This window comes from Gallinula chloropus (genome assembly GCF_964237585.1).
Source record: "Gallinula chloropus genome assembly, chromosome: 4".
Classification (NCBI taxonomy): domain Eukaryota; kingdom Metazoa; phylum Chordata; class Aves; order Gruiformes; family Rallidae; genus Gallinula; species Gallinula chloropus.
Window position 1 is genome coordinate 38,440,717 of NC_140088.1, and position 20,957 is coordinate 38,461,673.

At 50.3% G+C, this 20,957-nt stretch overlaps 1 protein-coding gene across 1 annotated transcript in view; it reads left to right on the plus strand.

Annotated features, from left to right (window-relative positions):
* Positions 1–18,590, plus strand: part of PLCB2 (phospholipase C beta 2) — a gene marked incomplete at its 5' end in the record, with an annotated part of 47,813 nt that extends 29,223 nt beyond the window's left edge. The window contains 15 exons of the mRNA XM_084262657.1: positions 146–230; positions 592–716; positions 2,890–3,044; positions 3,487–3,651; positions 4,730–4,829; positions 5,079–5,183; positions 6,634–6,719; positions 6,817–6,913; positions 10,580–10,790; positions 10,982–11,150; positions 12,744–12,820; positions 15,163–15,258; positions 16,369–16,426; positions 16,963–17,049; positions 17,646–18,590. Coding sequence (XP_084118783.1) covers positions 146–230; positions 592–716; positions 2,890–3,044; positions 3,487–3,651; positions 4,730–4,829; positions 5,079–5,183; positions 6,634–6,719; positions 6,817–6,913; positions 10,580–10,790; positions 10,982–11,150; positions 12,744–12,820; positions 15,163–15,258; positions 16,369–16,426; positions 16,963–17,049; positions 17,646–17,918 — 1,889 coding nt within the window. The 3' untranslated portion in view covers positions 17,919–18,590. The remainder of the gene's footprint in view (positions 1–145; positions 231–591; positions 717–2,889; positions 3,045–3,486; positions 3,652–4,729; positions 4,830–5,078; positions 5,184–6,633; positions 6,720–6,816; positions 6,914–10,579; positions 10,791–10,981; positions 11,151–12,743; positions 12,821–15,162; positions 15,259–16,368; positions 16,427–16,962; positions 17,050–17,645) is intronic.
* Positions 18,591–20,957: the final 2,367 nt, after the last annotated feature.

Below are 20,957 nucleotides of genomic sequence, written 5' to 3' on the forward strand. Positions count from 1 at the left end.
GGTAAATTCCCTTGATAGAAAGCAGTGCCCAGTAGGAAGTGGGAGTAGTCAGGCCAAGTGCTTCTTGGGTCCATCAGTCCTCTCACACAGGGTGGAGGGCTGGGCATACCTTTCTTCTAAATGCTTTCTTATCTCCTGTTTCTAGAGAAGAACCGGAGTTACGTCATCTCTTCCTTCACGGAGATGAAGGCTTACGATCTACTAACCAAGTTCCCTGTGCAGTTTGTAGAGTATCCTTTTGGCATCCCTCCTCCCATGTAGTGGGGTTGTATTGTGTATGAGAGCTAATCTGAAGCTTGGGGCTTTTGGTTTCAGGACCTGGTAACCTCTTCAGCAGAGGTGGGACATGGGTGGCTTGGGGACTGTTCTCAGGTTCTTGAGAGGAGGCATCCAGCCATGGTGAATGCCAAAGCTGCCAGCTGCTTGGCCTTGAGTGGAAAGGGTGTGGGACAGGAGCCTGTTGTTGCCAGGGCCTGGAAGGCTCTGAGCGTTTGGTGGCAGATCTTAAACAGTTTCATAATCTGAATATGTGAGCTAACCCCAGGGTCCACAAGGAGCGCTCCAGACTTGTTTCCAATAGAGCAACTGTAGATACAACAAGCGACAGATGAGCCGGATTTACCCCAAAGGCACGCGGATGGACTCCTCCAATTACTCGCCCCAGATGTTCTGGAACGTCGGCTGTCAGATGGTGGCACTCAACTTCCAGACCATGGGTGAGTGTCACATTGTCCTCGAGCTTCTGAGCGAGGTGAGTCTGTGTGCTTGCGTTCACCATCTCCTCCTCTGCCACTGTTTCCTACCGCTGCTGTTCTTTCTGGGTTCCTTCTCCCAAAGTGCTGTTGTTCTTTGACTCCATCTCTCACAGACCAAAAGTACTTCTCTGAGCCCAGCACCACCCTGGCAGGCTGTGTCTGGGGTGCCGGTCCTACGTGTTTGTGTGTGCACACATCCACGGGCTTGCTGTCAGCCAGCGTCTGAGAACCATCTGTGCCTATCCTGTGCAGTGATGTCAGACTAAATGAAGTCCACAAACACATCAGAAGCTCCTGCTTCCCCTCAGCCACTTCCTCTTCAGCGAGGCAGCAGGCAGAGCTCCATCTGGCTGCAGCCTGGCCTGCCTATGCTGTTTTTGCCAGTATTTTGACCTGAACAAGGAGGAAGGACCCTTCCTTGCTGTACAACCAGCATGAGCAGGAGACGCAAAAAAGCCTCCAGAGAAGGCTATTCTTTACCTCTCTCCCTTCCTTGGAGGAGGGTCTTAGAGTGTAGGAGACTTGGCTGTAGGAGAAAAAAGAAGGGACTTTTAAAAAGAGGGAGCAAGAAATTGGTTACAAAGAGGATATCATTCTTTAAACTGTGAGAAAGTGTTGAATGACACTAAGCTGGGAGGATGTGTTGTTCTGCCTGAGGGTAGGGAGGCTCTTCAAAGAGCTCTGAACAGACTGGACCAGTGGGATGAGACCAACCTGATGAGGTTTAATAACGCTGAGTGCAGAGTCCTGCACATGGGACATAACAACCCTGAGCAGCACTACAGGCTTGGGAGAGACTGGCTGGAGAGCTGTCAGGCAGAGAAGGACCTGGAGGTGTTGGGTGACTGCTGACTGACCATGAGCCAGCAGTGTGCCTGGGTGGCTAGGAAGGCCAAGGTCATCCTGGCTTGTGACAGAAATAGTGTAGCCAGTAGGTCTAGGGAAGTGATTGTGCCCCTGTACTCGGCACTGGTAAGGCCGCACCTTGAGTGCTGGGTCCAGTTCTGGGCCCCTCACTACAAGAAGGACATTGAGGTCCTGGAGCATGTCGAGAGAAGAGCAGCCAGGCTGGGGAAAGGGCTGGAGGGCAAATCCTATGACTGGCTGAGGGAGCTGGGGGTATTCAGCCTGGAGAAGAGGCTGAGGGGAGACCTTATCACCACCTACACTGACCTGCAGAGAGGTGGGCGATGGTCTCTTCAGCCAGGGGACAGGAGATGAGACGAGGGGAAATGGGCTCAAGCTGCACCAGGGCAGGGTCAGATCAGATATTAGGGAAAAGTTCTTCCCTGAAAGCATTGTGGGGATGTGGCACAGGCTGCCCAGGGAGGGGGCTGAGTCCCTGCCCCTGGGTGTGTTTAACAGATGGGTAGATGAGGTGTTCAGGGATGGTTTAGCATAGGACAGGAACGGTTGGACTTGATGTTCTTAAAAGGTCTTTTCCAACCTTGTAATTCTGTGATACTGAAGGCAGGTGCAGAAACCAAAAGACACTTCCCAAGAGAAGTGGTAGAGAAGATGGACTGAGAGGAGGCCCAAAATGAAAGCAGGAATCACAGAATCACAGAATTATCAAGGTTGGAAAATACCTAAAAGATCATCCAGTCCAACCATTCACCTATTACTACTAGCTCCCACTAAACTATGTCCCTCAATACAACATCCAGTCTTTCCTTGAACACCCCCAGGGTCGGTGACTCCACCACCTCCCTGGGCATTGCATTCCAGTGCCTGACTACCCTTTCCGAGAAGTAGTGCTTCCTAATGTCCAGCCTGAATCTCCCCTGGCGCAGCTTGATACCATTCCCTCTAGTTCTGTCACTGAGTAGAGGAGTCCGGAAAGCTATTTACTTCACACCCAAAAATAGCGGGTACTTCTGAAGTAGGTTTTAATTTAGTTCTACCCGTGATTTATGGTGCAATCATAAGCAAACCACTTACCTTTCTCACAACAGCTGCTGCAATATTTTTCCCTGTAGGGTGCTGAGAGGCTTAATTAGTTTCTGAGGTGGCTTTGTGAGCCTTTGGCTAGCAGAGGCTGTAAAACCATGGCGCATTTCGGCTCGCCCCTAGCATGCAACCACCTGATGAGATCCCACAGAACATTTTCTCATTGTGTTCCTCTGTCTCTCAGATGTCCCCATGCAGCAGAATATGGCTCTGTTTGAGTTCAATGGCCAGTGTGGCTATCTGCTCAAGCACGAATTCTTGCGGCGCCCAGACAAGCGGTTTGACCCCTTCTCTGTGGACCGCATTGATGTGTTGGTGGCAAGTACCCTGTCTGTCACGGCAAGTACAAACCATGGCGCTGTTCCTTCCCTGATGGCCTGGTCCTGGTGCCACGGATATAACTGGCATCTGTGTCCCTGCTATTTATTACCCAATAGGGTTCTTAGTGGCAAATGAACCCAGCGAGTCCTGTGGGAGAGCATCACTATGGCAACTCCCAGGCTTTTCACTATTTTAAATTAATCATAATCGCATGAAAATGGAAAATTAGCATCCACCACGCAGAAGCAGCCAAGGCTGTGGTGATGGGGAGGGAGGAGGCTGGAGGAAGTGCTGAAGCAAGAAACATGGGTGGAGGTAAAAGAAAAGCCTGATGTGGATTGGGAGCTGCAGCAGAAAAGATGTTTCTGGGTGGGAGACTGACTTTGGGGTGAAGATGTGGGTGGGTTCTTCTCTTTTATTATTTTCAGCAGTTGCTAATCATGTGTCTGCTTGTCCATAGATACTCTCTGGCCAGTTCCTCTCTGACCGCAGCGTGAAGACATATGTGGAAGTAGAGATGTTTGGGTTGCCAAGGGACACGAAACGCAAATACAGAACCAAACTGACCTCCACTGCCAATTCCATTAACCCTGTGTGGAAAGAAAAGGCCTTTGTGTTTGAAAAGGTAATAACTTTTGGTAGTAATTCAGACCGAGGCTCATCCGGTTGGCCTCAAGCACTGTCTCTTGAGAGGTGACAAGAGAAGGGACTCGCTTCTGGAGATGTCAGTCATGGCTCCAGACACACAAGGCATTGTGTGTTACTCTCTCAGATACTACCCAACCCTGGTATCAAGAGCAGCTCTCCAGCAGCATTGCCCTGTGCAGATGGCGGGTAACTGGGCACAGTTCTGCTAACACCAGGCATCAAAAGTCTCCCAGTTGTGATGCACTTCAGCCCAACTTGACTCATTGGCTTTGAGAGCTTAAAGCACCAGGAAGCAGAAAGGAACCGTGTGTCTGTGGTTGGACTGGAAGCGATTCTCCAGAAGGGACGGCGGCAGGGCGAGGTTTCCAGTTGTGCCGGAATATGAAGGCTGGCCTCTTTGTCTCCAGTGGTCACTAATTCTGCTACAGGGTGCAGGGGAGTTTAAGGTTGAGGTGATAGTAACGTCTGGCCTTTCTGCAGCATGTTACAAAGGCAAAATACGTTACACAATCCATTTCTGTCAAGTATGCTGGGAAACAGCAGATATTTTTGGCCTACTTGGGATGTGGCAGATAAATATTATCCTCATCTCAGAGAACACTTCTCAGGCTGCAGTTCTGGCAGAATCCTTTTTAGTTCTTTTTATGGCAGAAGAAAATGGGGGAGGAGAAAGGCAAGAGTCCTTATGGCAAAGTTACCATGCTTGCTAAATTATCTTTCCAAGTTCATTCCCTTCTCTGGTGAGTTGCTTCATGGAAGCTTTGATCTAGGGGGTTGTTGCCTCATTTTTTCCTCAGGTAAACTGCCTGCCTGGGAACCAGTGCAGTCTCTCCCCCGAGAAGCCTGTGTTTTTGTGGCCTTTTTGTGAATTTGTTTATGCCTGTGATAAACTGTAGCCTTAAATTGCAAGCAGAGGAAATAGGCAGGGAATTCCTTGGAGGGGTGGCATTGTTTTGTTGGAAGGAGGAGAGAGGAAAGTTCTACTTAGTGAAGCCAATGTGTTATTGGGAGTTAGAGGTGAGGACACTGGTGCCTTACTCTGTTTTTTTCCTTAGATCATGATGCCCGAGTTGGCGTCTCTCAAAATTGTGGCTTGGGAGGAAGGAGGGAAGTTCATTGGTCATCGTGTCATTCCTGTCATTGCAGTGCACCCAGGTAAATTTTGTGGGCTTTCCTTCAGCTGTTTTGCCCTTAAGACCAATCCATTGGAAGCCGTGAAGAAGATCTATGTGTCTGCATGTTTTGCTACTTAATCTTCGTTCCTGTAGGCAGCAGAGCTTCAAAGTCAACCTGTTGCAGCCTTGGCTTAGTGCCCACCTGTAAAGAAAGGCTGTTTTACTGCTGGGCCTTACAGATTCCAAGGGACAGGTTGTGTCAGCTACCTCTTCTGCTTTCTGTTTGCAGGCTATCACCACATCTGTCTCCGCAGTGAAAGCAACATGCCGCTCACCATGCCGTCCTTGTTTGTGTACCTGGAAGTCAAGGACTACGTTCCTGATGCTTGGGCAGGTAGTACCTGTTAGAATGCCTGTGGGGGGTGCTCTGGCTTTGTCCAGACTGGGATCCAGAAGCATTTTTCCAACCTGTGGGATGCTCTCCTGCTGCACCCTTAATTTCTTGTCAGGGTGGGACTTGAGCAGAGGCCAGCATCCCATCACACCCGTGCTTTCATCAGGGAAGAGCAGATGCTTGCACTGGAACCAGGATGGGTTCCCACAGGTCCCATGCACACATACCTGACATGTGCAGTGCAGATGTAGCTCCAGCTGTCAGGTTTGGAGTGGGTCAGTCTCTACTGGCAAGAAGAGGTGATAACTATCAGGGTCTGACAAGATCAGAGTTTTAGGGAGTACTGGAGCAGTTGTCTTCCCAGTTTGGAGAGAGGGAGGGTCTTTCTGGTACTGAGTTATAGAGATCTTCCTTTACAAACGGTGGTTGGTGAGACATGGATCAGGAAGGCAGCCCCACTGGAGGTACTGACAGCAAGACTTTTTAAGAACCATGAACAATGCCAGTGTCCTGGTTTTGGCTGGGATGGAGTTAACTTTCTAGCAACAAATTGGCTTGGATTTAGGAAGAGAACCCTGCTGATAGTACACTGGCATTTTGGTTGTTGCTGGGGAATGTGTACACCAAGTCAAGGACTTCTCTGTTTTTAGGCCTCCCTGCCAGCCAGGAGGAGCTGGGAGGGGACACAGCCAGGACACTCACCCCAGTGACCAAAGGGACATCCTGTACCATATGGCATCATGTGCATCATACAACTGGGAGGAAGCTGTCTGGGCACTGGCACTGGGACTTGGGAACTGACTTTGGGGTGGGAGGCAAGCAGTTGTGCTGTGCACTGCTTGTTTTGTATTCTGTTTTTACATGTTTTAAATCATCATCCTTTCCTGTTCTATTAAACAGTGTTTGTTTCAGCCCATGGGTTTTACCTCTTTTCTTTCCAAGGGTGTGAGTGAACGGCTTTGTGGTTGTCACAGCTGCCAGCTGGGTTAGACCACGACAGCCATGCGGTATCTTAACAGCATCAGCCACAGAAGTTCCTGTGAATACTTCTGTTTAGTCTCTCTTCCCCTGTGTTCACACAAATTAACCTTATTCAAGAGGGAGATCTGGGAAATTGATGGTTATTGGGGTAAAAGACCAGGTTCCTGCAGCATCGGATTGGAACTGGAGCAGGGTGCTGTGCATGTTAGTTCTTTACCTGGTTTTGGGAGCAGCTTGCTCCTGGCAGCTTCACAGACCTGTGCTTCAGGTCAGCTGTGTCACCTCAGAATGGGACTGAGGTGAAGATGGTCCCTTCGCTCTGTGCTGCCAGGGAGAAGCCTGTTACGAGTGGAGGATACAAAGCATCCCTCCTCCATAATTTCCTGTTATAGGCCAGAAAGGAAACTAGAAGGCAAGGAAAGTACCAGTTACATGATAATCCCAGCAAAGACCTCCTCTTTGTTTCTAGATCTGACTATTGCTCTCTCCAACCCCATTAAGTTCTCCAACCTGCAAGAAAAGAGATCAGTGAAGCTGAAAGGTGGCTTAGTGGAGGTGAGTTTTTCCGTTTTCTGCCATTGGCTCTAGAAGATGCTGCATTGATTCAGCCTGAAATAATAGAGCTTTGATTTACCTCTGATCTTTGTTTTAGAGGCTTGACACACAGGGGAACTTCCCAGCTGCTGAAATGAATGGGGTACCAGACTCCACTGGGAAATTCGGCGCTCTTCTTTTGAACGGGCCTGCAGGTAAAGTTGTGGGCATGGGCTGAGCTAAAAGCAGAGGGGAAAGGCCGTACGCTCAAAAGGCTGGAAAGAGACAGTGCTGGAGGGTGAAGATCCTTGATAATGGGCTCAGAACCTCTCTGGCCAAGTCATCAAATTCCGGTGCTTGTCATTAGAGGCAGAGGTTGTAGCTATCCCCTGGGTCTCGTGGTTGGAGTGAGCATGATGTGCACACTGCTTTTTAATGCACAACACAAGAGTGATCTCAGGCCCAGCTGGCACGAACAGTGTCTTCCCCTCCAAGGCAGGCTGACCTAGTACCGCTGCTTCCTTTTCTGTCCTGCACATATGCTGAGGACTCTCTGATGGAGGAGCTCAGTTTAACAGGTTCAGGACAGAGTTCCTGGAGAGATAACCACAGGAAGAGGGAACCACTGTCCAGGGAGGCAGCAGCCTGTGGTACAGATGTACCCTTTCATCTTCAGTGTGAAATTGGAGGTTGTACATTGATTTTGACCAAAGGCAGGATAATTATGTATGTTTGTGGGAGAAAGGTTTTCAGATCTGCCTTGGTTTTATAATACGTCACTGCGTTTCACTTCTGTTCTTTTCAAGGGTCTCTCTCTATAGTTTACTGTTGATTTCTGACATTTTCAGTATGTTTAGATCCCCCTGAACACTCAGTATCCTTTGAAACTGAGCTTATGCCAGCCTCCAGTTGTATAATACTTGGGAGCTGTAAAGATTAGTAATTTTATTCATTGGGTCAGGTTAACACCAAACTCTTTACAAGATCATTCATAGATCATTTACTTCCTCTCTGGCATTCTGCAAGGATGAACCCATGGGCTGAGACCAATTTGATGAGGTTTAACAACGCCAAGTGTAGAATCCAGCACATGGGACATAACAACCCTGAGCAGCACTACAGGCTTGGGGGACACTGGCTGGAGAGTTGTCAGGCGGAGAAGGACCTGGGAGTATTGAGTGACTGCAGGCTGACCATGAGCCAGCAGTGTGCCTGGGTGGCCAGGAAGGCCAAGGGCATCCTGGCTTGTGTTAGACACAGCATGGCCAGCAGGTCTGGGGAGGGGACTGTGCCCGTGTACTTGACATTGGTGAGACCCCACTTCGAGTGCTGGGTCCAGTTCTGGGCCCCTCACTACAAGAAGGACATTGAGGTCCTCGAGCGAGTCTAGAGAAGGGCAGCCAGGCTGGGGAAGGGGCTGGAGGGCAAATCCTATGAGGAGCGGCTGAGGGGGCTGGGGGTGTTCAGCCTGGAGAAGAGGAGGCTGAGGGGAGACCTTATCACCACCTACACTTGCCGCGACGGAGAGAGATGGGACACAGCTTGATGCAAGCAAGAGTCGATTTATTGTAAAGAATCATTCCTTTTTATATGCTCTGAAGACAGCATGCTTTCTTTCAAACATACGGTGTTCGTGGGCTACATCTGATTGGTCAATGTTTTGCTGTCACAGCAGCATCTCTATCTTATCACGCTAATAGAACTTCTAAACCCTCGTCAGACAGCAGCTATACCTTAACAATAGAGGACACTTTTTCCTGGAGCCTGTCCCAGCAGGGGGCCGGCAACAATGCTGCCACCTTGTTTAGTTTCCCCGAGGTTCATGGCCTAAAGGCTCCGTTAACCTGGCAGTGCTTGAGGCTTTGTTTCTCAAGCTGCATGCCACATACACTGACCTGCAGAGAGGTGGGCGATGGTCTCTTCAGCCAGGGGACAGGAGATGAGACGAGGGGAAATGGGTGCAAGCTGCACCAGGGCAGGGTCAGCTCAGGTGTGAGGGAAAAGTTCTTCCCTGAAAGAGTTGTGGGGATGTGGCACAGGCTGCCCAGGGAGGGGGCTGAGTCCCCACCCTGGATGTGTTTACCAGACGGGTAGATGAGGTGCTCAGGGATATGGTTTAGCACAGGACACGAACGGTTGGAGTCGATGATCCCAAAGGTCTTTTCCAACCTGGTGATTCTGCAACGGTGGGAATGATGCTTTGAGTGCTGGATTAAGTGGGAACCCATTAACATAACATTTAATGCTGTTTGGTCCTGAGTTGGAAAAATGTCCTGGATTTATTTTAGGAGAAATCTAAAGGCAAAGCTGGCATTTATTACTGGGTTAAAGAAGCTTTAGCAGAGACAAGCTTTCTACCAGTATGCTTGCTCCTTTCCTGTGGGCACCTTCTTGGCCTTAGAAAACAAGATAACCAACAAACTTTAAAGGTGTAGTAGTGGGGAAAATGCCAAAGGAACGTTCCTCTACATGCTCCTAATCCAAGCTAATTGACGGAATAATTTCAGCTTCGGTAAGAACATGTCCCTCACTATACACTGAGTGTGTCATTCTACCATGGGTTAGCTAGTCAGTATTTCTTCGTATTAGTGGGATCAGTGTGATTGGTGTGCCTTCAGGTACGTTGGGATCAATCATTTTTTTTCCAATTTCAGACCAAAACATCCGTCTCACCTAATCAGATCAAGTTTACATGTGCCAAGTCGTTACTAGCAATACCCAGATAACACAAAGCAAATGCCCTTTTTTCTCTGGCAATCCTGTTCCCTCTCTGCTGTGCCTGTTAACAAAGCTCCCAAGTATCTCAGCAGCTTAATTAATTCCTGGGGCCCATGCTCTTGATGAGTTCTCCACTGTCTGTTTTCAACCTGAAGATCTAAGACTGAACATGGACAGGGACATCTTTTGTGCTTTCAGGAGCAGCAGCCTTTGCCAAGGACACAAATGTGATAGAAGTGAGGCAGATCACAAGTAACTCTGCAAGTCCTGTTCACATGGGCTGAGGCCCTGTCAAGCCTCTTCTATTCCCCCTCTGCCCAGTGCCTGACTGGGACAGAGTTTGAAAATAAACCAAGACCTCACCCAACCCCACTTCACTGTGTACAAGGCGTCATGTAATGCAAAAGCGAAGTGGGTCTGGTTGGAGAGCCAAGAACTGTTGGCTGAGAGACCTGGATTTAAGCAGTATGCTTATTGCAGTCCTCCATACAAACCGCTGAGGACTTGACCCAGCACAGCATTGTGTTGTGGCCACACCTGCAAGTTCTGTTAATTTTTACACATTCCAGTTTAAAAAGAGCTACTTCCCTGGAGGAGATAACTCTCCATGTCTTTCTGCCACAGATAACTGCATCTGGTTGACTTGCTATAGCCAGATAACATGGTCCAACAGCTGACAGGCGTCCTTCCTTCCTCATTTTCATCCGCCTCAAAAGCCCTTTCAGTTGTTCCTCACAGCTGAGGAAATGCCAGGCGTTCAAGCTGGAAGGGATGAAAGCCCCTCTCAGTGGAACTCTGCTGTGCAAAAAACCCCCCACAAAGCCAAAAACCAATCAGTAATGAAATAACAAAGCTTTTCCCTTCTAATGAGACCTGCCAATTAATTATCTTTGGGATACTTAGAAAAGGGTGCAAGGCACAGGACAGACTGGTGCATCACCATCAGTCTGGTTCCTCTGGCCAAGATTCCAAGCTGCAGGAATTCTGGCCATTGCTGTGCCATGCATCCACACAGTGGTGAACTGAGCTGCATGCAGTGCTGCAAAGAGGGAGGGAAAGCTGAATGGCAGTGCTGAACCCCACCCCTGACCCCAAAATGCATCACAGCATGTTGGGAAATGCAGTGGGGGAGAAAAAGACCCTCTCTGTGTTTTGTGTTTTAGAGCCTCAAACAATCAGCCTCGAAGACCTGCAGCAGATGAAGCCTTACCTGAAGCTGCTGAAGAAGCAGGAGAAGGAACTGAGGGAGCTGGAGCGGAAGGGAAATAAACGGAGGGAGGAGCTGCTGCAGAAATACTCTGTACTCTTTTCGGAGTCCTTCTGCTATGGAGGCAGGAAAAGGATGATACACAATAGGAAAACACAGAAGAAGAGGTAAATGCAGCTCCCTGACCTGTGGGTTGCCTCCCCGCACTATAGCTGAGCCTTCCAATGGGCTCCCCTTCTCCCCAGAAAGCGTGGAGTGGTGTGGGTATCCCCACTTCTGGGTTACAGAGCCCCAGCAGCTCCCACAGTACGTGGGTAGACAGGTCAGGATTGTCCCCACATCTGTACCTGTTCTGCAGGAGTATAACACCAGGTGATACCGGTGCCTCTGGAAATCCTGGAGAAATGGATGAAAGCATTGACAGCCAAGTGGTGGAACTGAGAGAGAGGCTGGAGATAGACCTCATCCACCTTGGGGAGGAATACCACGATGGGATTCGAAGGAAGAAAGAGCAGCACGCCACAGAGGTAAGGACTGCACGTGTCAGCAGGAAGCATAACCTAGGAGAGCTCTGTGAGGACAGCCTGATGAAAACCCAAGCTCTTCACTGAACTGTGAGCTTGGAAATGGTGCCACAGGGCATAAAACTCCCCTCAGAGCAACTGTCAGGTCCATGCAAAATAGCTGAGGATGTAGACAGTGATGCTTACTTGTTAGAAGCTATAGAAATGCAGCAGAAACATTTTTAAAAGTCTGCAAGTTGAAAAGAAGAAAAAAAACTAGCGCTGTCCTGGTGCAAATCAGGCTCCATCTGCTTAAGCTCCTCTGATGGCTTTGCTCAGGGTTAAGGTGGTGTTGCCTGGCTTCATATGCTGCCAGGTGCTGGTATGAGAGGCTGTACCAGGCTCCCACAGCTCCCTGCCCGATGCTGGGTGACATACGAGTTAGTGGAAGCTCTGCAGGTCCAGCAGCAGCCGCCATCAGAGCGCTACAGACATGCCACAGCACAGGGAAAACCCCACACCACGCTGTCATTCAGCAGTGTGTGGGAGCAGAGCAGCCATTGCTACATCTGGGTTAATAAAACAAAAGCCAGGTCTCCTAGGAGCACCCCCAGCACCGACGGCCGGGCTGCCGCTCCTTCCTCTTGGAAGCTGGGAAGTGTGTTGCTGTTTGACTTAGGAGAAGTTGGGACAAGCATCCACGCAGGGTGTTTCCACCTGGTCCTGGCAGTGCATCTGTTTCCCTCGACCCCCACCTTAAGCAAACCCTGGCATGGGACATAGTAACACCTGGAGGCAAAGTGCACTCCGTGAGCTGGTGATGATAAATACAGGATATGCCACCTGCTCCTGTGAAAGAGGGAGCGGTGCCAGGATTTGGAGGCCTTTTGCTATTGTTTTTTTCTAAAAGAGTTTGCATCACACATCTTAAATATATCTTAGGTTCACAGGTGTGCTTTGGCCTGACAAGCACCTTGCAAGCTGTCTCCAAGACAGGCTGGCTGGCCTATACCAACACCGGCTGCCTCTTGAGAACAAGCTTACCTGGCAGTCACATTTATCACCAGAGAGAAGCCAGAGGAATAAACACATCCTTGTCTCACAGCTCTGACTGTGAGATTGAGTGGGCAAGGCTTCCAAAGGGAAACAGAGCCCTTGAGGCCTTGCTGCACTGCACGCAGCCCCGCAGCCAGGGCTTTTCCTCGCAGACAGTCTCCCAGCAGGCAGCAGTGCACAGCCACTCTGCCAAGATTTCCACAGAACATCCCCCTGCTGCTGGCCTCTGTTGTTTAGTAGGTAAGCTCTTGCTGTTTCCCACCGCCCCACGGCCTACTGCACAGAGGTGGGAGCTGTCCGTAAGGATACCTGGGGCATGTGATGTGGTTCATGGGGTCACCTTTGGAGCCTCAGTGGAGTCAGCCCAGGAACCCAGTGCAAGCTGTGCACTCACCTGACCGTGCTGTTCTGGTGCAGATGTTTGCACAGTGCCTCACAGATAAATTGGCCCCTGGACTTCAGTGAGGGATAAAGCTGAGTCTGGTGGCGAGTGGATACGGGTGGTGTGCTGGCCCTGGGTTGGTTTGCTTGGTTCTGATTTTGTTTTCATCCCTTGAACAGCAAATTACCAGGTTAACAGAGCTAGCCAGAGAGAAGCAGGCAGCTGAGCTGAAGGCACTGAAGGAGGCATCGGAAAGGTAAACTTAGTCCTTGAATAACCACATAATCATGCACAGCTCTTGCCTGGGGTAGCATTTTCTGCTGGATCTCAAAGCGCTGTACTACAGACCGCAGGTGAATACAGGGAAGAGAAGCGTCTCTTTTAGTGTGGTGAGGAATTCAGACACAGGGATGTGACCAGGGGTCTCCCCCACTTACATGGTGGCAGTGGTGGAAGACAGCTCCTGTCTTGTGATCTCCAGAACAGCGTCCATGCCGTGAAGCAGCAAGCAGGGGACTAGCGTTTAAGCTGCAGTAAGTAGCCCTGACCAATTCAGAAAGGTAGGAAAAGAGTGCTGATCACTGGATGTCATCTCTGTCTGCCACAGTCAGAACATGGCGTGTTCATACAGGAGACAGGACATGGGGAATGGCCTCAATCTGCACCAGGGCAGGGTCAGATCAGATGTTAGGGAAAAGTTCTTCCCTGAAAGAGTTGTGGGGTTGTGGAACAGGCTGCCCAGGGAGGGGGTTGAGTCCCCACCCCTGGGTGTGTTTAACAGATGGGTAGATGAGGTGTTCAGGGATATGGTTTAGCATAGGACAGGAATGGTTGGACTCGATCTTAAAGGTCTTTTCCAACCTAGAGATTCTGTGTAATCCCTCCCAGGGACTGATCAGCTCAGCCTTTGAAGGGAATTGAGCATCTTGGCTCCAGTACTTAAATAAACTGTCACAATCAATTCACCAGTTTCTAGCCAGGTGTTTATCCATTAGTTCTTGTGATAACTTTGTCCTGAAGATAAAATCCTTGCCTGTTCCTCCCTCCCCCAAAGTCCTCACTCGCCCTTTAGTTGCAAAGTCAGGCAAAATTTCCTCTTTAATGTCCTCCATCCAAACAGATTCTCCTTTTCTCTCAGCCCTTCAGCATATGCAGATGCAGACGAGACTGGGAAAACACAGGTCAGGCTGGGTGTAATGGCTCACTATCAGCATGATGCCATTTAGTAAAGGCATGTCTACAGCTGGCTGTGAGGAGCTCCACAAAGATCTAAAGATCTTGAGCAGTGGGCAGTACAACAGCAGTTAAAATTCTGTATCAATCAACACAAAATCACACGGCTGGGACAGACTAACCAGAGCTCAGCCCTAAGAGGGGTGAGCTGCTCTCCCTCAAGAAAGAGACCTTCAGCTGCTGCGGATACTTCTCTGGAACAGCTCATCACCCACAGCTCTGCAGTGCCCAAAGGAACAAACAGAATTTTCGGAATCATAGAAAGAAGAAAAAAAGAAAAGAGATTCCAAGTGAGCGCTGTGCCCCTGGATCTGTCTCTGCAGCACAGTCACCATCTCAGTACGGCATCCCAATAAAAAGCTTTGAAAGAGCAAGAAGGGGGTGGCAAAGATAGTCGGCAGTGAGGAGTAATTTCTGCACAAAAAGACCTTGAATAGGACTCAGCTTGAAGAACAGATGATTGAGGGGGATGTAACAGAGGCGTGTAAAATCATGAATGGTGTGGAGAAGAACAGGGAAGAGATTACTCACCAGTTTCTCTTCAGAAAAGCAGCACGGGCCACGCAGTGAAGTTCTCAGGGAGGACTTTTGTCACACAGCACCCAAACTGAGTTCATTCCCTCGCAGGGCAAGGAACTGCAGAGTCCAAAAGTGGAGCTGAACTCCGGGGTATGGAGATTCTCCTGGGAGAGAAACGTGTGAAGCTGGAGGATAGACTGGAAATGGGGAAGGGAAGGTGGAGGCAGGAAAAATTACCCTACACATGGAGCAGGTAGCTCCTTCCGCTGTTGGAGGCAGAACAGATGGATAGGCCACCATTGATGGCCGTTCTTCTGTCCGCCTCAGCAGCTGTCCTCTTGTAACCAGTTTGTGCTGCAGCCAGCAGTTTGATGGCCATGGTCTCCTCAGGGGCACAGACCGGGGGCTTTCTGGGTTACGTTCTTGTCGCTTTTCCTACTGGTTGATCAAATGCTTTTCAAATGGGAGTGGTTTCTGCTTTGCAAGTCACCATTGTGCACCTGTCTGCTGGGTTCAGGTGTTTTCTGGCTGCGCTATACAGATGAGTAGTTCCTTCTCTCTTGAAGTACTCTCAGCAAGCCTGCTGCTAAACAAGAGGAACCCAGTGTAGGTTTACAATGCACCCTGACCATGTAACACATGTTTTCTCCTGTCCCTTTGTTGTGATTCTCTTTTAAAAAAGAAAGTTACAGGGATTTTAACTTAAAATATTCTTAAGGCTTACAGCTTTCTGCTTGCACAATCACTCCGAGTTGGCTTTTCTGGACAGTTGAGCACCCCAGAGGCTGTGTCAGTCTCGGGGTTTGCAATCAGCCCCCTTTCTCACACGCTCTCTTCTCTCTACAGCAATATTAAAGACATTAGGAAGAGGCTGGAGGCAAAGAGGGTGGACCGAATCCAGACCATGATGAGGAATATCAGTGACAAGGCTGCGCAGGACAGGTACTGGTGGGGATGTTACTGGCCTTGCATGTGCAGGACACTAGCTGTCCTGCTCCGGGCAGGGAACGTGCTACCCCAAAGGCTCTGTCACCAACAGGTAAATGTCTGAAAGCAGCGAGGCAGGCAGCGGCAGAGCTGTAGGGGTTGGGGATGGTACACTGCCTGCTCTCCCTCGCAGGTTAGTGTGTTTATTCCAGTGCCTCTCAGGACAGAGGCACAGCGGCTGTAAAGCCAAACATCTGCTCCCTAGCTGCTGGCAGTAACGTCGTCTCACCGTCGCTGCTGGCAGTGGCATCCCAAGCTTTCTCTGTAGGCTTAATTTTTGTGTGTAAGGTAGTCAGCAAGATCGATTTCACTTACTGGACATTGGAATAGTGGAGTAGTGCCTTAGAAATGCCCCCCACCCTACCACACAGGGAGTAGGAGCTCATGGAGATGGAGGGGAGGTCACTACGGAAGGAGAAATTGTACCTTGAGGACAAGCCTCCCATCTGCCTGCCTCTTTGGCTCGGTTCCCAGCATGTGAGCTGCTTGCTGGAGTGCTGATGCACCTTTCTGTCCCTTTAGCTGAAGCCTCAGACCACTTGCAGATACTTTCCGCCTACTCTCATGCCTCAGTGGGTATTTAGGAAAGCAAAGGCAGGTCTTCCCTGGGGTCTCTAGGACCTGTTTGTAATGGTTTCAGCTGAGAGGGCTGCTGAGAGGTTGGTTGGGCATATAATGGCCGCAGCCTTCCTTCCCATTCCCTGTTACAAAAACAAGATCCCGGTGCTGAGCCTGTGGATTCAGGTGCACGAATCAGCTATGGCAGCTCCATGAGGGCCAGGGTACAGAAGGGGGCATGCTTCTTCCTTCGCTTTCAGCTCATGGCAAGGTCCTTCTGCTGTCTGTTACACCAAAAAAGAGTGTACATTTTGCATTTGGCTTATGTCTCAGTGAAATCTGAACGGCGTTTGGTTTGCCTTGCCTAAAATTACAGCCAGCTCTCCCAGTGGGAGGGCACAGTGGGAATGTCACACACCTGGTGCTGCGTGGGCCCTGCCTCAGTGACAAACAGGTTTATATAAAGGCAACAGATGGATTATAGGTTTTTATATGTTTCCTTTAAAGGCTGAAGAAAGAAATTAATAACTCTCACATTCAGGAAGCAGTGCAAACGGTCCAACAGGTGAGTTCTCCTGTGGGCATCTCGCTCGCACCTAAACCCTGCTAAACTGCTACTGTGCAGAGGAGTCCCCCCCTGCGTGCGTAATCCCACCTGCCCCAGGGCAGCTGAGAGAGCTGCTGCCCACCACAGCTGCCACCCACCGAGGTCCATAAGGGTCTCGCAAGTCCTCCCACCCAGCCCCAGATGCAGTTCAAGCACCTGTCCTGGGGCTTTGGCATTCCTAATTCAGGGATGTTTTGGAAGCACAACTAATCAGCAGAGGAATCCCCCCTGTCTAGTTAATAACATGCAAAACCTTGCAGAAGGGGAGGAGACTCCTCTTTGCCCCTGGGAGACATACCGAGCAGGTGGGCCCTGTGCGTGCTGGAGCCCCGGGTGCTGCACTAATCACCTGGAGGCAGCAGGAACTGTGACACGGTGGCATGTTCTCTGCAACCCTGGGTCCTGCGGGTATAAGCTTGGGCTGCCTACAGCATTTCTTCTTAAAAACTGGAATTTGAGGGTTGGGGTTTTTAATAAATATGTTCTTTTTCAAGCTGAATGAAAAGGCAGACAGTTGTCAGCAGAAACTGGAAGAGAAGCAGGCAGATAATCTGAGGATAATCAAGGAGAAGGAAGGCCAGGTAAAGGCAAAGCGGAAGCTCGGGGGCAATGCTCAGCACAGTAAATCCTAAACACTAGAGGGGATCAGCCCCCCTTGTGTGTTCTTTGATTAGCACTACACTCAGCTCCACCCCCATGCTTCAGCCACCCACTCCTCAGTGGATAATGAATGACTTAACGGTGGTTCTACAGGAGCCTACACAGTGCTAAGTCAGAGGTGCCGCACTCCTACACGCTCTGTGCCAGCGCTAGCATTCAGCTAACCAAACAGCCCCCCTCACCCCACCCAGATTTAAAGAGTGGTGGGAATGCATCTTTAGAAGCGATGAGTCTCATCTCAAACCACACAAACCACGTTCATGTTGCATCAAGGTTGGTGTGCAGTGAACATGCAGTCTCACTGTACTGTACCGGGGTGCAAAGCAGAGTAACACCGTAAGTCAGCAATCCTCCCCCCTTTCACCTTCAGGGCAGCCAGAGATCACCTGGGAAGTGGAGAAAGGCACTCTGGACAGTGTTGAGACCAAAATTGGGAAGTTTTAACGTCATCAGAGCCATTTTTTGTACCATTCTCAGCTTCAGTGTTTGAAGAATGACACAAGGTCTCTGTTTGCAGCTCCAGCGGGAGATACTGGCAGAGTATGAGGAGAAATTGAAAGGTCTGACTGTGGAGGTGCAAGAGATGGTGAAGACCTACACAAAGGCCGGCTTTCCTGGAAAACCAGAGACACAAAAGGGAACACTTCAGAGCATTCCTGAGGAAGAACAAGGCTCCAGAGCACAACTGGAAGAAACAGTGCCAGTGGCCGAGGTGTCAAGGCTTACACTGGCCCCGCCTGAGCCCCCAGCAGCTGACACAGATGTTGAGATTGAAGAAAGTAAATTCTGAGAGATGCTTCCCATACTGTTCCACTTCCAGAAGGTTTTTGGAGATATAGAGTGATGTTCAAGACCAGCTTGACAAACAACTGTTCTCCCCACTTCCACTCTGGGAAACTCCAGAAATCCTTCAGGAATTTACCACCGTATTACCCCAGCTAGTGGAACTGGCCTGAAGAGACCACCCCTCCGAGAGCCCTCTGCTCTCTCTGTCTCCCGCAGAGGTACCTAAGGAGGGCAGCAGGGCCCATGGCTGAAGCCCGGTTCTTCATTGGTTTCCCAGCACCAGTGATGTTAGTACCTTGGGCTGGAGCCAGCCTTGAGGCTTTAGAGTAAGTCCCCTCCTCGCCCATCACATGCACCTTGTCACATCCAAGCATTCTCAGAGCTGGAGCCCCTTGAATACAGCGTAATGGGGACACTCTCCAGTGGCCACCTTGGGCACCCCCGCCAGCTGTGAGTTAGACCCTGCAAAGTCTCCTGAAATACCTGAGGGGTAGAGGAGGTGCTCAGCAAAGCTGTTGCCCTCTAAGGCACCAGCCCTTCTGGCTCTGCTGCCTGCTTACGCAGACACAGCCTCTGCTTGCAGCAGGAGAGGTCAGTCTGATAGAACCTCACAGGGGTTTCTGTCAGGTACCACTCCCAGGCACAGCTGGGGTTGGGTTTTTAATTGGCAAGGGCCCCCCCCCCCCCCCCCCCCCCCCCCAGGTCAGATGAGGAGTTTTCAGCAAACTGGGACCCACACAGCCCACACCAGCACGTCCTCTATGGAAACGTGTGTTACCAGTACTGCAGCTTCTTTCTTTCTAACCTCTGGTATTCCCAGTGCCCGAGTCTTACTCCTCAGTCTAACTTGGACTATCACAGGCTCTCAGGCAGGTTCTCAGCTCTGGATCTGTATCTTGAAGGCCCCACCAGTCTTGAGCAGGCTCCTGGGCAATTACAAGGAAGACAAGGAGGAGTCTGAGGGCCTCTTCATTCCTTCCAGCTACACAGAAACACTCGCAGAGATCTCAGCTACAACCATTTGACTTTTTTCCAGAGCTTTACCAAAACGTCTTCTCAGGAAGCTAAACTGGTTCCATACTACAGGCTTAGGATAACACAATTTCTGAACTTTCTGAAAATAATTTTGTCAGTTAAATAAAGGCCAGGGAGGTACAGTGCCCACGAGCTTTCCTTACACAGAAAGCTGAGTGTGGCTTGTAAGAAACCACCTGGACATATCCATCCAAGGAGCAGCAAGCAGTTCTCTGGAGCCATTCCGGGTAACAACAAGAGGGGGCTCGGCAGGGATCTGCAGAATCTGCTCCATGGTGTTAGGAGAAGCACATGTCTCAATGAGAGGTGTTCTGTAGGGCTACAGACTGCTCCAGGAGGAGTCCTACTACTGTAGGACTATGGGCTACTCCTGGTGCTGCTCTCCCTTGGCAGGAGTATGGCACATGTCTTCGCTCAAAGCTGTAGCCACTCCCCATCTGCAAAGCATGCCCACCTGATGCCAGTCCCCCTTTGGGGATGTGCCAGATCCATCTCGTTTCACAGAATAACTCTAATGGACTTCAAGAGGTGGAGGAAGATGTGCTTAGGGATACAAAAGGAAACAGGACCTGGAGCAATTGTAATACAAATGCTTTTCCTAGAGATAAGAGAGTGTGGGTCAAATCTTCCGGATTACTCAAGAAACCAACAAACCCCAAGACAACACCCTAGACACTGCTGAAGAGGAATGGTGGGGGGGGTGGACCCCAAGACTACTGCAAGTCTTGGCCCCAGCAGCCTGAAGAACCCGGCCATGCTGCAGCCCTTGGTGTCAGTATTTGGCCATTCAGGCAACTTCCCTTGCTGCTTGACAGCCATGGAGAGTAGCGTGCCTTCAGCCCCAGTCCCACAGCGTGCTGCAGTTGTTAGGTGAGACCAGATACACCTGGAAACTGTGGGGAGAAAGTGCTGCTATAGAAACACAAACCAAAACCCAACCCAAGTAGGGCTGAGAGACCAGAGCTTCCACGCCTGGTCTGACATCCAAGACCATACCTCCCCCACGGTGTGACCACAGCACTGGAGTTATGTAGTGTACATTTCTGACTTATTTATTTAAAAAACCCAAATAAAACATTGCATTTCTTACCAAAAAACCACCTCTTTCTGAGTTGCCGTTAGCAGCTATGGGAGTGGGTCCCAAGCGCTGCCCAGTACCCCGAGGTGTCTGCATTATGAAATACATGTAAGGTGGGGGTTAAACATCATTTCCTTCCCCACACACGCTCCTCTGCATGAGTTCCTTCCTTTCCTTGCTGCACCCAACAACCGGCGGTGGCAAAGCAAACCCCTCACAGCCCGATGCAGCCCCTGCTCCCCCACCCCAGATGCTCACCTCTCAGTAGCGTGGCTCCAGTTGGGGCTTCCTGGCTGCAGCCAAGCACCAGGTTTTCCCACCGTCTGTAACACCCTTGCTGCATGGCTGAAACCAGGAAAAAAAGGACCTGCCCATACACAGACACAAACCTTCCATTGGTGGCAATGGGAAACCGGCCCACGTGCTGGTGCGCAGCCTGAGCGGGCTGACACCAGCCCAGTGCTCACAGCAGTCCAAACTGGGGCACAACAGCCACCACCTGCTCTGGCATTACAGGCATCCATTGCTCAGCACAGCCCCAGTTGTTCGGTGTTTGCCCTGCACATTGGACACAGCCCTTGTGCAGGGAAACAGGGGTTGGCCCCAGCTTCAGCCCCCTTGGCTGTACAGGACAGCCCCCCCCCCTCCCCGACGAGATGTTTCTTGGGTTATTTTTAAGGGCAGCTCTTACCCAGCTTGGACACAGGTTGCCTTCCCCTCGACACATACTGCCAAAGAACCAGGGCTGTGTTTGCTGTCAGAGGTGTTCAGTGAATCCCAGAATGACAAGGTTGGAAAAGACCTTTAAGATCATCAAGTCCAACCATTCCTGTCCTGTGCTAACCCATATCCCTGAGCACCTCAACTCCCCATCTGTTAAACACCTCCAGGGATGGTGACTCAGCCCCCTCCCTGGGCAGCCTGTTCCAC